At 46.7% G+C, this 14765-nt stretch overlaps 1 protein-coding gene across 3 annotated transcripts in view; it reads right to left on the bottom strand.

Annotated features, from left to right (window-relative positions):
• Window positions 1–2829: 2829 nt before the first annotated feature.
• Window positions 2830–14765, bottom strand: part of HOPX (HOP homeobox) — a 29617-nt gene continuing 17681 nt past the window's right edge. For 2 of the 3 annotated variants that reach the window (XM_080688178.1, XM_080688179.1), the window contains exons 2-3: window positions 9333–9489; window positions 2830–3638 (exon numbers count right to left, since the gene is read on the bottom strand). In XM_080688178.1, coding sequence (XP_080544304.1) covers window positions 3561–3638; window positions 9333–9476 — 222 coding nt within the window. In that variant the 5' untranslated portion in view covers window positions 9477–9489 and the 3' untranslated portion in view covers window positions 2830–3560. Of the gene's footprint in view, window positions 3639–9332; window positions 9490–9816; window positions 10152–14765 lie in introns of those variants that run through there. The other variant, XM_080688180.1, reaches the window with a different exon arrangement.

Below are 14765 nucleotides of genomic sequence, written 5' to 3'. Positions count from 1 at the left end.
CAATGCTCTTTTCTCTTTCCTTCTAGTTGTAGAACTTCCACTCAGCCAGCTTTCCCGTGGTTCTGGGTGATAGACAGTTAGTCTTTTAGTTGTAGTTTTGAAATTGTTGTGCGAGGCAGCAGTTTAGGTGTTTACCTATGCCGCCATCTTGGTTTCTCTCTATTTACTGTTTATTGCACATGAGTTGAAGTCTTTAATTTCTAACCACCAAAGATTCAAAGGACTATTTTTTCCATGAAGTTTAACATTAACATCAGTGAATTCATGTATTCATGTGTTTTTATTGTAAACATCTGAATTATTCACATTGTCATAGATCCTGAACTCATAAGCATGGACCATGCACAGGCTGGCAGCAAGCCAGGAAGTCACTCTGCAAGCAAACAGATATTCTGCATAAGGAGAAAAGTCATAGCACAACATTTAATGTCCAACCTGAGTCACCTCAGAATGTTATATATATTGACTTCTTAATTCATATAGTATCGGGAACTCAACTGCTTGGTTGGTGACGGGGTTGACCTGGTTTCAGGAGGATTATTCCTGAAATAATTAAGGAAAGGGGGGCTCAATCTTTTCTTGGTTGCTTGCTCCTCCCCGGCACCTTCATCTTTCTTCTCATCCTCAGCTTCTTGGGCATCTTCTCCTTCACCTTCACCTCCTGCTTCTTCCTCCTTTGCATCCTCAAATTCTTTCTTGGCACCTTCTTCCTCTTTCTCTCCTTCCTCTTCCTCAGCCACTTCCTTCTCCTTCTCCTCCTCTTCAGCTTCTCCTTCAGAGGGGGGTTCATCCTTAGCTTCCTCGGCTTTTTCAGCCTCAATGATCTCTTCCACCTCGATCTGCTCCTCCTGGACGTGGCTGGTGTATTAAGAAGGGAAGGAGTGAGCGGACATCTAGTAGGAGCTGGTCTGTAAACCACTGTAGGCAGATCGACCAAAGACCTGGGAACTCTGGGAGTAGCCACTGGCTATGCTTCCCACGCTGGTGAAACTGAGCTGGTTCTCCTCACCTTCCAAGAGTTTCCTGTAAGCTGCAATATCAATGTCCAAAGCCACATTGAGGAGGTCCTGGTATTCTTTTAAATATCATGCCATTTCACTCTTTGTAGTTCTCAACTCATTTTCTAATTTGTTGATTGTGTCCTGCATAGCACTAACATCGGAGTTCTGCTTACCCTCCAGCTCTCGCAGTTGCTTTCCCAGAGCTTAGTTCATGCCCCAGCTTGCTTTGATCTCCAGGGTCTTGGCCTTGAGCAGGCGGCGGCTTTCAGACACCTCCTCCTTGGCAGTGCACACCCTGTAGGTGTTCTTGGCATTGCTCTCGGTCAGCATGGTGAAGCAGCTCTTGTACCATTCTTCGGCATTCTGCATGTTCTTGGCAACCAGCTTCTCGTACTGGGCGCAGATGTCCTTGAGCATGGCAGAGAGGTCAGACTTGGAGAACATGTCCATCTCCACAGAGATCTGAGCGAACTGGATCTGCACCTGCAGCTCGGCGATCTCCTCTTCATGCACCTTCTTCAGAAAGGTGATTTAGTCCATCAGGCTGTCGATGGGCTTTTCAAGCTCAGCACCAGTGAGAGCCACCTCATCTGCACCTTTGCGCGCCTCCATCAGCCAGCCCTCTGCATCATCATGGTCCAGCACCTCTTCCTGGTAGCATGCCTGCAGATTGCTCCCAGTCCCTTCCAAGCCCTGGTGCCTGCTAACTGCCCACTGCCCTCTCCTCGCCAGGGCCGGAGCACGGTGGGCCAGGGCACAGGCATCCCATCTTCATTAAAATGTTCAACCCCGGCCAGCTCCACCAGTGTCCACAGGCGGCCCAGGGGCAGACAGTGATCCCAGAGACCCTGGCCACCCCCTCCTACCCAGGTCCCCGATGGCGGCCTGGACCCCACGGGCGGTGTCAGGCACTGCCCGCCAGGCCTGCCTGACCCTGATGGCTGCCTGGACCCCGCAGGCAGCGTCAGGCGCTGCTCCCCCCTACCCCGCCTGCCCAACCCTGATGGCTGCCTGGACCCTGCGGGCAGCATCAGGCGCTGCTCCCCTCTACCCCGCCTGCCCGATTACCTATTGCTGCCTGGACCCAGCCAGCAGTGTCAGGCGCAGCCCGCCTGGCCTGCCCGGTCCCCCATGGTGGACTGGACCCTGCAGGTGGTGTCAGGCACAGCCCGACCCTCCTGAATATGCAAATTTACCCTCCATCTTTGTTGGCTTAATTTGCATATCACTCCTGATTGGCTGTGGGCGTAGCAGAGGTATGGTCAATTAGCATTTTTCTCTTTATTAGTGTAGATGGGTGAAAATGGACTGCAGAGTCCTTTAGAACAGTGCTGCTCAAACTTTCATGTGCATGTACACCCTGTGGGGACCTTGTGAAAGATGCAGGTTTTGATTTGGTAGGTCTGCACTGGAGCCTGAAATTCTGCATTTCTCACAAGCTTGCAGCTGATGCCAGTCCCGGACCACCCTTTGAGTAGCAAGAATTTGGAAAATGACAGCTCTTTTGTCAGTCTGCTCTTTTTTTTTTTTTTTTTAAATATATTTTATTGATTTTTTATAGAGAGGAAGAGAGAGAGATAGAAAGTTAGAAACATCGATGAGAGAGACATCGATCAGCTGCCTCCTGCACGCCCCCCACTGGGGATGTGCCCGCAACCCAGGTACATGCCCTTGACCGGAATCAAACCCGGGACCCTTCAGTCCGCAGGCCGACGCTCTATCCACTGAGCCAAACCAGTCAGGGCTTGTCAGTCTGCTCTTATGGTGGAGTCATTCTGTTTTTCTTTGATATGCTTATTATTCAGTAAAAAAAATTCAGAGGACTCAGTGCATTTTCAACAAAAAGTTAATGTTTTATTTAGAATATCATTTTAGAGACAAAAAGCAGTTCATTTTGGCTAGCAAAATAAATTTAACAAAAGCATTTAAATAAAGTAAATCAAAGACTTTAGTGCATTTCTTTTTTAGTTACTTGCTTTTCTGTCTTGTTACTTGTGCAGTTTCTGTCTTTTAGCCTAACCAGGTTCTTTCTAAGTTAATGCAGCTTTAATCTAAGGAACTACTTACTGAAATCTGAATGACTCAAATATTCCTCTGTATTCTCATACAACTTCAATGTATTCAATGAAACACAAGGAAAACAACTTAGGGAAGTAGATTCAGAAGGAAATGTTTCTCCCTCTTGGTCACATTATCTTTCAACAGAGGCCTTGCCTGCTCTGAAATGGATGTTGAAAGTAAATTGTTATTGGGAGGTGATGATCCAAAGCAAACTTAGATGATTTTCACACCATCTGTCATCATGACCCAAAGGGAAAGGCAAGCCACATCACCTGCCTAGTCAAGCCACTGCTTTACACAGAAGCTGCACATAGCTTCCTATTGTTATTGCATTTTCTAGTTATGTACATTAAAAAAAATACAACATTGTGTTAAATAGCAGGACAGCTAACAGTGAACATACAACATGACACTGACAAACCAAAACAGCCTGGCTAAGCCCAGGAGAGAAACAGCCGGTGGTCTTCATGGGGGGCACTGCCAATGCCCACCGTCTCCTTAGTCTGTAACGGATCTGCTTTCTGAGGGTAGGCCTTCCGACTTCCGCCACTGGGCCAGGCGCTGCTTAAACCATTTCTGGAGGAGTGAAATGTGAAAAATTACCTGCCACATCCTGAAAAAAAATAAAAAATGATGTCCATTCCCTTCTAAAAGATAGCCTCTGTGGTCCAAAGGGAAAGGAGGATTGCCTGGCCAGGGTTGCTCAAGGGTTGAGCATCAACCTATGAACCAGGAGGTTATGGCACATAATTCCCGGTCAGGGCACATAACTAGGTTCAATATCTAGTCGGGGCACGTATGGGAGGAAACCGATGGATGTTTCTTTCTCACATCGATGTTTCTCTTTCTCCCCTCCTCTCTTCTCTACATCATATATCTTCGGGTGAGGATTTAAAAAACAACAACAACAACAAAAAAAAAAACTTGGAAGAGGGACTAGTGAGAAATAGAAGCAGCAAGCATTGATGGACCTGGGAGAGGATGAGTTAGAGGACTCTATGGGGAGTTGGGACCTGCAGACTTCATTCTCTGTGGTACTTCCCCACCTTTCACACATCATGGTGTACATTTAGAATGCTGATATTTTCATGTCCCGCTGGTGTAAACAGGCAAGCTGCTTGGGTAGATGACCACCGGGGACCCTGCAGTCCCGCGTCCTGCCAACAGGAAGCTCTATTGTAACCAATTGGCTATGAGTACTTGAGGAAGTTTCTAAAAATAGAGCACCTGTCAGCTCAACTGTAAAAGAGGTAAGCTCAGGGGGTCACTGCTGTCCCTTCTGAGATTTCTAGAACCTACCTATTCTAGGGGTAAGCAGATGAGGGGACAGAGAGGGAGCAGAAAGAGCATAGCTATGGGGATGCTAGACCTGGACTGTGCTGATGGAACAGTGTTGTGAGAAAGAAATCAAGGGTTCTGACTTAGCAGAGATGGACACCTGCCCAGCTGCACATCTAACCTCAGAACAAACAGGCAGGCTCGAGGGCCATGCTGGGGAAGATGTCATCTCTGCAGAATCTAGGGGGCTGCAAGGCCGTTTGGCATAAGCTCAAGATCAGAAGAAAGGGTGAGAACCACAGGAGGAGTGTTTCTAAGGATCAAGGCCTGTGGAGAGAGAAGGGAGTGAGGCCACAGGACACTTTAGGGCTCTGTACCAATGCTAGGCTGGCTGCCCAGGATGGGACCATACCTGCACCCCCTCACCCCCTGCCACCGCTAACTGTACAACAGAGTTTACACACGGAAATGCTGTACACAGCTGTTAAGGTCAGTTGTCTTATACACCTTGGTACTGCAGGGCGGCAACGAGAAAAGTCCTGTAAAGCCAGAGACAGCTGACTACCCAGCCGTAGGGAAGCCTTCTCTTTGGGGATTGCTGTCTGGGTGCCATATTTCACACCTGGGGACAACTAACCTTACGGAGAAGAGAGAGCTCATGAAACTTTGGTGGCTTTAATCAAAGTTCTGCTGCTAAAGGTGGGCACCAATTTCTTCTGTCAAAAGTTCTGCTGCTAAAGGTGGGCACCAATTTCTTCAGTGTGTTTAGTTAACTCTGAAATCCCGTGTGAGGGCTGCATGGCTCCAGCTTCATTAATGAGGTAGCTCTACAGGGGTTTTCAAAGCTACAGGGTCTGATTCAATAGGATTTCCAGTTGCCAGAGCTGAATAAAGGGCAGAGTTTTAAAGACTAATTAAAACTTGGAGGAGGAAAGTCTCGTTTTTATCAGGATTCATTTAGGACAAAATGAGTGAGCTGGCTTCATTCAGAAGAGCCACCCACATCTTTACACTATTCATGAGGCAGAATATTAATGTACAGCTACCGAAAATAACCAGCAAGGACCACAGTTGTGAATTGGTGAGATAGCATCTAGATGCTTAACCAAATGAACCCTCACATCGGGGGATGGGACAAAGTTCAAGAAAAGCTCGACTATTTTCTAAAGATACGTATTGTAAACCAAGTATATATATATATATATACTAGTAATAATTTAGCAAAGCAGTTGTTGTCCGACAAAAACCATTCAACACCTTGCTTGCTTTTCCCCCCTGCAGAGCTGAATCTTTCCACATCTCACTCACATCAATACTAATTTTCCACCTGGCTCTTCGTTGTTTCAGGCATCCCTTGGGAAAGACATTCATCCCTCGCTTGCTTATAAATGAATGCCCTCATTACCCTCACCCACTGATGGAGATTTATTTACTCCAAGTGAACAGATGATAATTAGACGCTGTGATGGGGAGGGGCTGAGGCAAAATAACATTGTTCCTGTCCTTTTCTCTAGTAACTAACATTTCATCCCTTTCAGGAGGAGACCTTTTAGAGGTCTTTATTCCACTGATAAAACGTCTACAACCAAAAACCACTGAGTTCTGGGAACAGTCCCAGGACACGAAGAGCAGATAAAAATACTGGAAACCTCTCTGAGAACCAGTGCCAGCTACACTGGGCTCGAGTGAGTGATAACAGAAAGCGCCAGATCATCTCGACCTCCCAAGGGGCTGATGAAAGAGCTTTCCCAGAGGCTTCTAACCCTGACTTCAGAACAATGCAAGACACAGGGGTCGGTATTCTGTCAGGTTTATCTAATTTAAATGTAGGCGATATCAAGTTACTGCCATGAGAAAAACCTGTTCTATTCAGGAGATGCAACTTAAAAAGTTATTTCCATTAGGTCACCCTTCACGTCATTCTGGCTTCCCACAGGTGCCCCCTCCCACAGCAGAGAACATTGTCCTGCGGTGGGACAGTCAGTGAGAGGTCATCAAAGCCCCCAGTCCGAGAATGTGGCACCTTTAAGTGCCTCTTGCCCTTGCCAGATCATCAGCAATGATTATTATCTCCTAGGACCGTGGTCGGCAAACTGCGGCTCGCGAGCCACATGCGGCTCTTTGGCCCCTTGAGTGTGGCTCTTCCACAAAATACCACGGCCTGGGCGAGTCTTTTTTGAAGAAGTGGCGTTAGAAGTTTAAGTTTAAAAAAATTGGCTCTCAAAAGAAATTTCAATCGTTGTACTGCTGCTATTTGGCTCTGTTGACTAATGAGTTTGCCGACCACTGTCCTAGGAGCATCTTCTGTTTATTTTTCTCTACTGATGCATTACTTGTTCTAGGAAAATAAACAATACGATTCAAATTCTGGAGGTGGGGGTGTCAGGGATGAGGGAATCAGGATATGAAATAAAAATTATTTTGGTGCCTTTTATTAGTGGTGTAAAGGGACAACACTAATAAAGAATGGAAACAGGGTGTGCTGATACCCTGCTTACGTGGAGGCCTCGCACACCCTGGCCCCCAGGAGTTATTTAAAGGGCCCCTGCAAAGCCTGCTCTAAATAAAAATGTTATTTATGTCTGAAAGTTCATCATTGGCATAATATCTCCAGAAGACACTTTAAAAAAAAGAAGATACTTTAAAAATGTAAATACTGTTTGAAAGATTACAGATGAAACCATTCTCACATACCAGTGCACACTGGGGTTGAAGGGGCAGGAGGGTGGGGGTGGAAAGAATGGGGAGTTGGAAGATGAGCCCCCACCTGATGACAGAGGGGTACCTTGGTAGCCTCTTCCCCAACTTGCTGTTGCCTCTCTCTGAGCTCTGGGCTCTCAGATGCTTCCCTGCAGGTCTAAAGAGGAAGGCAGAGAGCAAGCCTAGCTATGGCAGGCCGGGGAGGAAGAGGTGTTGACCCCATGGCAGGAAAAGGAAGCCAGGGGCCCTGCTGGGAGGCTGACTCACCCCCACACCCACTCGTTTCAGGGCTGGGTCTACCATCTGTTCACTGGGGGAAGGTAGAAGAGAGGAAACGGGAGAAGGGGCAGAGGCACCTTCTGTGCAGGGGTCTGGACTGGCTGACCTCAAGCACAAAAAGAAGCAGGTGCCCTTACTTGCTTCCTGGCCCGCACTTGATTTCATGGAAGCTCTGTAATATAAGGTGAATCTTGAGGAAAGACTGAATATATAGCTGGGATGGCTGTCCTTTAATGCATGGATTTTACTCAGGAAGAAATATAAATTGAATTCCAGTCTTTTCCTCTGGGGTGTTTGCTTTCCTCCTCTGTGGAGACAACATAGCATCTGGTGAGGAGTCTGGATGGTGCCCAGACTGCCAGGGCTCTGCTACGTAGTTGTGTTCTTGAGCAAATTATCTAACCATTCTGTGCCTCGGGTCCCTTCCCTGAACAACAGGGCTAATAGTTGTGACAAATAAGCGATTTAATACTTGGAGGGTGCATGGAACAATACCTGCAAGTTTCAGCCATTACAAAGGTCAACATAATTATTCTGCCTTACAGGTAAGGGGATGGTGGCAATTCACCACGGGAGAATCAGAGGCCGAGAAGAGCTTAGACCCCCAGTTGGTGCGGTGCCCACAATAAATCCACAGACTTCTCTTTAAACGATGAGTAACTACTGTCTCTGTGATCACTCTTCTTTTCTAAATATAGCATGGGATTTTACATAATAAAACTTCAGCAGGCCACCTCCTCACCGGTTCCAAGAAACATGAGCTGTAAGACTTGGGTTACAGCAAATCCCCTTCTACTACATTCTGCTGTATGCTTGACTTTCTCTTTGACCTAGGAGTGAAAGGATTTTCTAGAAGCAAGTTGTCCAAAGTGTGCCTGGCTTAATTCATAAAAATCACTTTGGAGTTGGGGTGGAGGGTCTTAGTTCTAGGACCCACCGGAGCTCCCAGTACAAGCTTTGAAGCCTCATCTGAATATGGTTCATGGTGAGGAGAGGACAAAGTATCTGATGCTCTGGGGTATGCAATGGGAAGAATAAGAACATCTCTGCTTTAGAGCTGAGACCGGAGGTGTGAGTGCTTTGGGCTTCCATGGGAGAGATGCTAGAGCAGCTCCAAGTAGTAGTACTATCTATCATGCATAACCAATTGTCTTTCCATGACCAAAGGGAAAATAAAGTCAGTTACCAAATACCACTGCACCTGGAGGTTAATAATCACGGACAGTGTTTCATTTGCTACCCTAAACAATTTTCAGGATAATGTAGGAGGTTTTAAAAATAGATTTAAAAATCCATGCATTGAAGGGGACATCTGCTTCCACTCCCTAAAAGATTAAACTTGAGAGCCCGGGAGTTTTCAAATATCTGAACCAAAGCTCCCGGGCTATATGCAACCTTAGCTCTGCAGCTACGGGGAAGCTGGAAGGCGCTGGCGTGGAATTCAGGACCCTGCCGTCCTGGCAAGCCCCTCTCTCTGAGCCTCGGTTTCCTCGTTTGTCAAACCTGAGGACTGCGTTTACTGCTCATCTCCAAGGTCCCCCCTCCCCCCCAGCTCTGACGCGGCCGCGGAGAGATTTGAGGGCGCTGGGCTCAGATCGCTCACGGCCCAGGGGAGAAACTGAGCCCGGGCCAGCGGGGCCAGAGGGGACGGGGGCGCTCCTCCCAACCCGGAGAAAGGAGAGAGCGCTTATCCGGGCAGCGGAGGAGAGTGAAGGAAGGACGAACGTGAGATTTCTAAGCCGCTCCTGGGGAGCCCCCGCGGGCTAGGGATAGAGGGGTAGACGAGGGGTGGGGGGAAGGGGGCGCCAGGGAGCCGGGAAGGTGGGTGCAGCGGTCAGAGCGATGCAGAATCGGGGTTCCTGGGAACGGGCTCCCGGAGTGCGTGCAAGAGCGATGAAGGGTCGGGGGAGGGCGGCGAGGCGAGGACGAGGGGCACCCTTATATTCGCGTGGGTGGCGCGCAGCCCCGGGGACGGGGTCCCCCGGGCAGGGGTCGGGGCGCGCGGGGCCTCACCTGCGTCTCCTCCTCCGAAAGGCCGGCCTCGGCCGCGATGAGCAGCAGCGTGGTGGGGTCCGGGTGCTTGTTGACCTTGTTGAAGTTGTACTCCAGGATCTCCACCTGGTCCTGCGTGGGGCCGCTCGCGGTCTCCGCCGACATGGTCCCGGCGCGGCTGCGGGGGAAGGAGAGGCGGCGGCGGTGAGAGAGGCCGGGCGGCGGGACGCACGGAGGGACGGGGATGGGGAGAATCGACAGCAGCTGTCCTCTCCCACGGTCGCACAGCGGCGGGGGAACCTGCCGGGAGTCTTACAGCGACTTTCCCGGGGGCCCCGGTCTGGGTGGCCGGGAGGAGGGTGACGCCGCGCGCCCTCTCGCCCTAAGACTCAGGAAGGAGCGGAGGAAGCGGCGGGGGTTTTGAAAAACCGCCTTCAAAGCTTCATGGGGAGGGAGCTGCCCGCGGGGCGGCGAGACAGAGGGCGTGGGTGCCCGGCCGCCTCACCGGTTCGCGTCGCTCTGCCTCCGAGGAGCCCTGGGCAGGGCGGGCTGTGCACCCCACGCCTCCTGCTCCAAACGAAAGGCCCGTGGGGCAGAAGGGACTGCTCCGAATTGGGCGGCGCTTTGCATCTCTCCCTCGTGCAGAGGTGGAGATGGGTCCACGGAGATGAGCAGCAGGAGACATTTCCACCTGAGGGCTGGTGTGAGTCACTGCAATGCACCCTCCTCTTCCCTCCCTCCCTCCACCCCGATTTTCAGGCATGAGTCTGAGGCCCGGGGCCCACTGCTGCTCACTGCCCCGCGTGGCCTGGCCATTGTCCCACAGGACACGGAGAGAGCCCACTTCGTTGTGTCCCCTCTGGGTAAGGACTCCCAGACAGAGCCAAAACCCAGCGGCGGAGAACCGACAGCAGCTGTCCTTTAAAAGCTCAGACTCCCCCTGTGGTTGTGTTAAAATACACTGCTGCCCTAGCCGGTTCGGCTCAGTGGCTAGAGCACTGGCCTGCTAACAGAAAGGTCCTGGGTTCGATTCCGGTCAAGGGCGCATGCCTAGGTTGCCGGCTTGATCCCCAGTAGGGGACATGCAGGAGGCAGCCAATCAATGATTCTCTGTCATCATTTATGCTTCTATCTCTCTCTCCCTCTCCCTTCCTCTCTGAAATCAATAAAAATGTTAACATCAAATACACTGTAAAGTGAAGAGAACAGGTCAATGACAAGCTTCAAGGTCTCCTGTATTTCCTTACTTTAGAACCAGACACTGCTCTAGCAGATTTGGGGCAACATAACTTCTGCATTCCTAAGTAGCCTCTGACTGTCCCCCTCCCCCCCCCCAAAAAAAAAGAAAAAGCCAGCTATGCACCCTTCCACTCCCTCTCCCCAAGTGAAAATATATGGAGGTATAAGTTTAGAGTCGTCAAGACCTTGGCGGTGGATTTGGTACTAACAGGCCAGGACCTCACCTTGCTGACAGTAAAAAACAAGGGCAAGTGTGGAAATCGCATTGGTTTGTTGTTGTAACAAACAATTGCAAAATCATCAGCTACAATCCTGAGCACGTTTTGATGTGGTTTGTGCCTGGGAAGGGCCACCCTCCACAGTTCTGCCTGCAGAATGTTACCTGTACCTTTTCTACCGTGACCTGCATCCCAGGCTCCCTAAATGAGTATCTTTCCCTCTCCTCTAGGTCATTTGAAGAGGCTTTCCGGTAAGAGAGAATCTTGGGCTCAGGTCACTGTAAAATCTCCCTGTGTTAGGGCTTTAGGCAAATAGCCCCTGCTATAAATATGCTAAATCTCCCTGCGTTTTTAGGGAGCTCTGTGCTCCCCCTCCTAACAATCCCTAGCAGTGATTCCTGTCACAGTGCTGAGTCAGGCAGGGTCCAGCCAGGTCAGAAATGCCTCCTCTCCTGAGGGCACCTATCTCCCTGTTTCTTTGACACAGAACTTCCATTTTCTCCTGTAACAGCCCAGGAGAACGAGGCCCAGGAAGACTTACTTTCCCAATGTCACCCAGTTAGTGACCAGCACCCTCGAACGGAAAGCCTTAGCTTCAGTTTCAGTCCCATGCTCTGCTACCCTTCTTCCAACAGGCCATTCCATCTCCAGTTTGGCCAAAAAGATCATGAGAGCAACAGTCTAATGCAGGCAGGGCTTGTTGCCATTTTGAATGGGCATTGACTGCCCTCTTAGGACACCCATTCAAGCCACAGCCACCCACTGGAACCACCCACCACTGCTCATTTTTGCCTAAAAGAACACAGGAGGCGGGAAACTGCTGCCCCTGATTTTATTTCTTGACCTAGAAAGGTTCCGTCGTCTAATTCCATTGACACAGTTATGCTGGCTCTTTCTTGAAAATGTGCTACTTCTTTGTGGAGCCCTCAGTCCTTCAGAAAGATGAATCAAATGAACAGATTTCTAAACTGGACTCAGATTCAAGGACTGTTATGCATGTACTTTCCCTCTTTTTAAAATTTAATTGCTGTTATGCAATTCCAGGGCAGGCTAATGTTCTTCGACTTAATTAGGTGCATTTTTTCATATTATATTTTTGTGGCATCCTGTTACAGGACCTAGTAAGAGGTTTCATGGATAGACCCCAGTTGACTTTAAAGTATTTCCTGGGTTAGCTGGCTGAGGACCATTGGGCTTGGCTGGCTGCTAAGGAGATTTGTGGGAGGACCATTTGAAAGCACCTACTTCTCCAAGGTACATCAAACAGAACTGGTTTCTAGAAATGAAGTTGAAAGATCCAACCTTTACTGTGAGATCTACTTCACTTCTCCACAAAACTGTCATTTCAGCCCTCTTTGGATGACAAGTGCTTGCTACTGCTTCTTTGTTTCTTCTCTCGTTCTTTTAAAGGAAACTTATAAAGCAAACCATTCTAGTGACCTTGGCCTTAATAAAGCTTCTCAACTCTTGCCAGTAAGGAAACTGTTGAAAAGTTTCTCTGAAGGTAGTCTAAACAATTTTAGATGAAAAAAAAACCAAAATATTTTAAAGCTTCTTAAACTTTAATTTTAGCACAAGTTCTATTGTTGCTGTGGTTATTAATGTCTTAGGAAGTTTTCAAAGAGTAATTTGTCTTGTGGCTGTGTTTTCTTTTGTGGATGGGGAGAGATAATGCATAAACATTTCCAAATGGTTAAATGAAAGTTGCTGGCTTTTCCCTAAATCAATTCCAGTGCCTGGTTGACACGCGGCCCGTGTTCCCTAATCCTATTTATTTATGTTAAAGGTGTTTACCTAGATGAACTGGTTCACAGGAAGTGCTACAACTGGTAACTGGTAGACATGGCCATGGACTCACAGTTATTTTCTCCCTCTCCCAGCTGTTCTGACCTCTTTGTAAAGCCACTAATATCAAACCAGGAGAAAGAGATGATCAGTGGCAGATACTCCTCATAAACAGATTCCCATGGTGAGCTGGCCAACAACAAAAAAAAGCAGATGAATCATTCTTTAGGCACGTCTCCCAATTTTCTTTAGCTTGGAATTTCCTTTATGTTCACTGTGAACTTCCTGGAAGCAATGGACTCTTGAAGCATTTTGTATTTTCTTAAGTGGAAAAAAAAAAAAGATGTGCTGCCATTTTCCCCAAAAGAGTGGTTGGTCTTTGGAAGGGGCTAGAGTTTTGCCACTCATCACTTACTAACTACTCTGGATGAGGTGGGAGAGAAATCACGCAAGCTGTGCCTCTCAGAAATGGACAAATAGGAGTGGAATATTGATCTGCCTCCCCACACTAACACAGGTCTGGTTAAAGGAGAGAGTTTTGTTTTGTTTTTTGATTGGTTAAGGTCTTTCAGCGGAGGGCAGTAGTTCCCATGCTTGACTGGGCCTCTGAATCACCTGTTGAAAGGTCCAGGCCCACCCCACATCTCCTGAATCAGAACCACATTTTAAGAATCCAGCAGGGGATAGACATAGGTTTTCCAGCTCTTATACGATTTTGCAGTTTAATCCTTAAAATCAACTCTACATGTTTAGAGCTTCTTATATCTTAATGGCTATAAAGATGCATTGAAATATCTTCTAACTCTAACACTATGTATCCTCTCAGCAGTTGAAGAGAAGGTAAGTTGAGGTAGTTTTAAAGGAATAAAGTTTTAAAAATACACATGGGGGAAAATGTAAACAGCCTGCTATTAATCTTTTGTATATATGGTCAGGAATAGGGAAATTGCCTTTAAAATGATAAATTATCAAAATACTATTTTCCATGGTTTCAAAAATTAGAAATAATGTAAAACCCTTTTTAAAACCTTTCAGAAAAAAAATGTATTCTTGTGTTGAGATCAGAGTTTAAGAAAGCAGGTGACCCAAAGAAAAATTTCTTCCACCTCATCATACCAATTTCCATAATTGATTTAGAAGCTAACGATTACAGTGAAAAAGATTTGGCAACCTTGAGTTTGATTGTCCTTCTCTAATTCCTTAAATGTTCCAGTGAAGGAAATGCTAAAAGTTAAGTTGTCATTTATACAGACAACTTATATAATAGAACTTAAAACTGAACATTAGACTGTGGATATACTATGTACCCATAATGTCATTGCTGTCTCCAGGGAAACAAGATTCCAAACCTTTATGAGAAAACACATTTTTAAATGCTATATTGATTCAAATTTTACATATTGAAAAAAAACAAACTGGAGGAAAATATAACAAAACGTTAACAGTGGTTATATCTAGATTGTGGGACTTCAGATGACCTAAAATTTTTTCTTCTTTATATATTTTTTCTGGTTTTTCACATTTATTACTTGGAAATTAAACATTTTATTTCTTTTCCTTAGGAAAAGGCACCCTTGATCAGATCAATTGTCTGCCTTCTGTTTCATCTGCGTTTTGTACCAAATTACATTTTCAGAATAAGCATGAGAGTTGCTTTCCATCAAGTCTACGTAGATGATTAGGGAGGTAAGAATTCTCATTTCCCACTCAAGTATTAATAGGTACCTAAGGATATATATATATATAATGTACATATAAGTTATGAAGCATAAGTTAAATGAGGTTAAATTATTACCAGGCCTGTGGAAGCTACTTGTATTTCCTTCCCAATCCCACCCTCTGGCTTCTCTGCCTCCAGAAGAAACCAAGGTTCTGACTTCTATATTAATCATTCTCTTGCTTTTAAAATTAGTTCTATCACATATGTACGGTTCCCTAAAAGAGCACTTTTTTTTTTTAGATTTGTATGTTTTTGAGATGTATAAAAATGGTATCACTACATATAATTTTTTTGTAAATTGCTTTTTTTTGGTCAACATGCTTGCAAGACTCATCCATATTTCTACATTTAGAGAAGTTCATTCATATTCAGAGCTCTTTTCTTTTTGTGAATATTTGGGGTTTTCCGGTTTTTTACATTTTTTTTGTTATGATGAACATTTTCTTTCTGGACATTTTCATATATGCCTTCTGAGGCACATCTAGGAGGGTT

Source organism: Plecotus auritus (genome assembly GCF_963455305.1).
Source record: "Plecotus auritus genome assembly, chromosome: 1".
In the NCBI taxonomy this organism is placed as follows: Eukaryota; Metazoa; Chordata; class Mammalia; order Chiroptera; family Vespertilionidae; genus Plecotus; species Plecotus auritus.
This window is presented reverse-complemented; position numbering and strand designations above follow the sequence as displayed.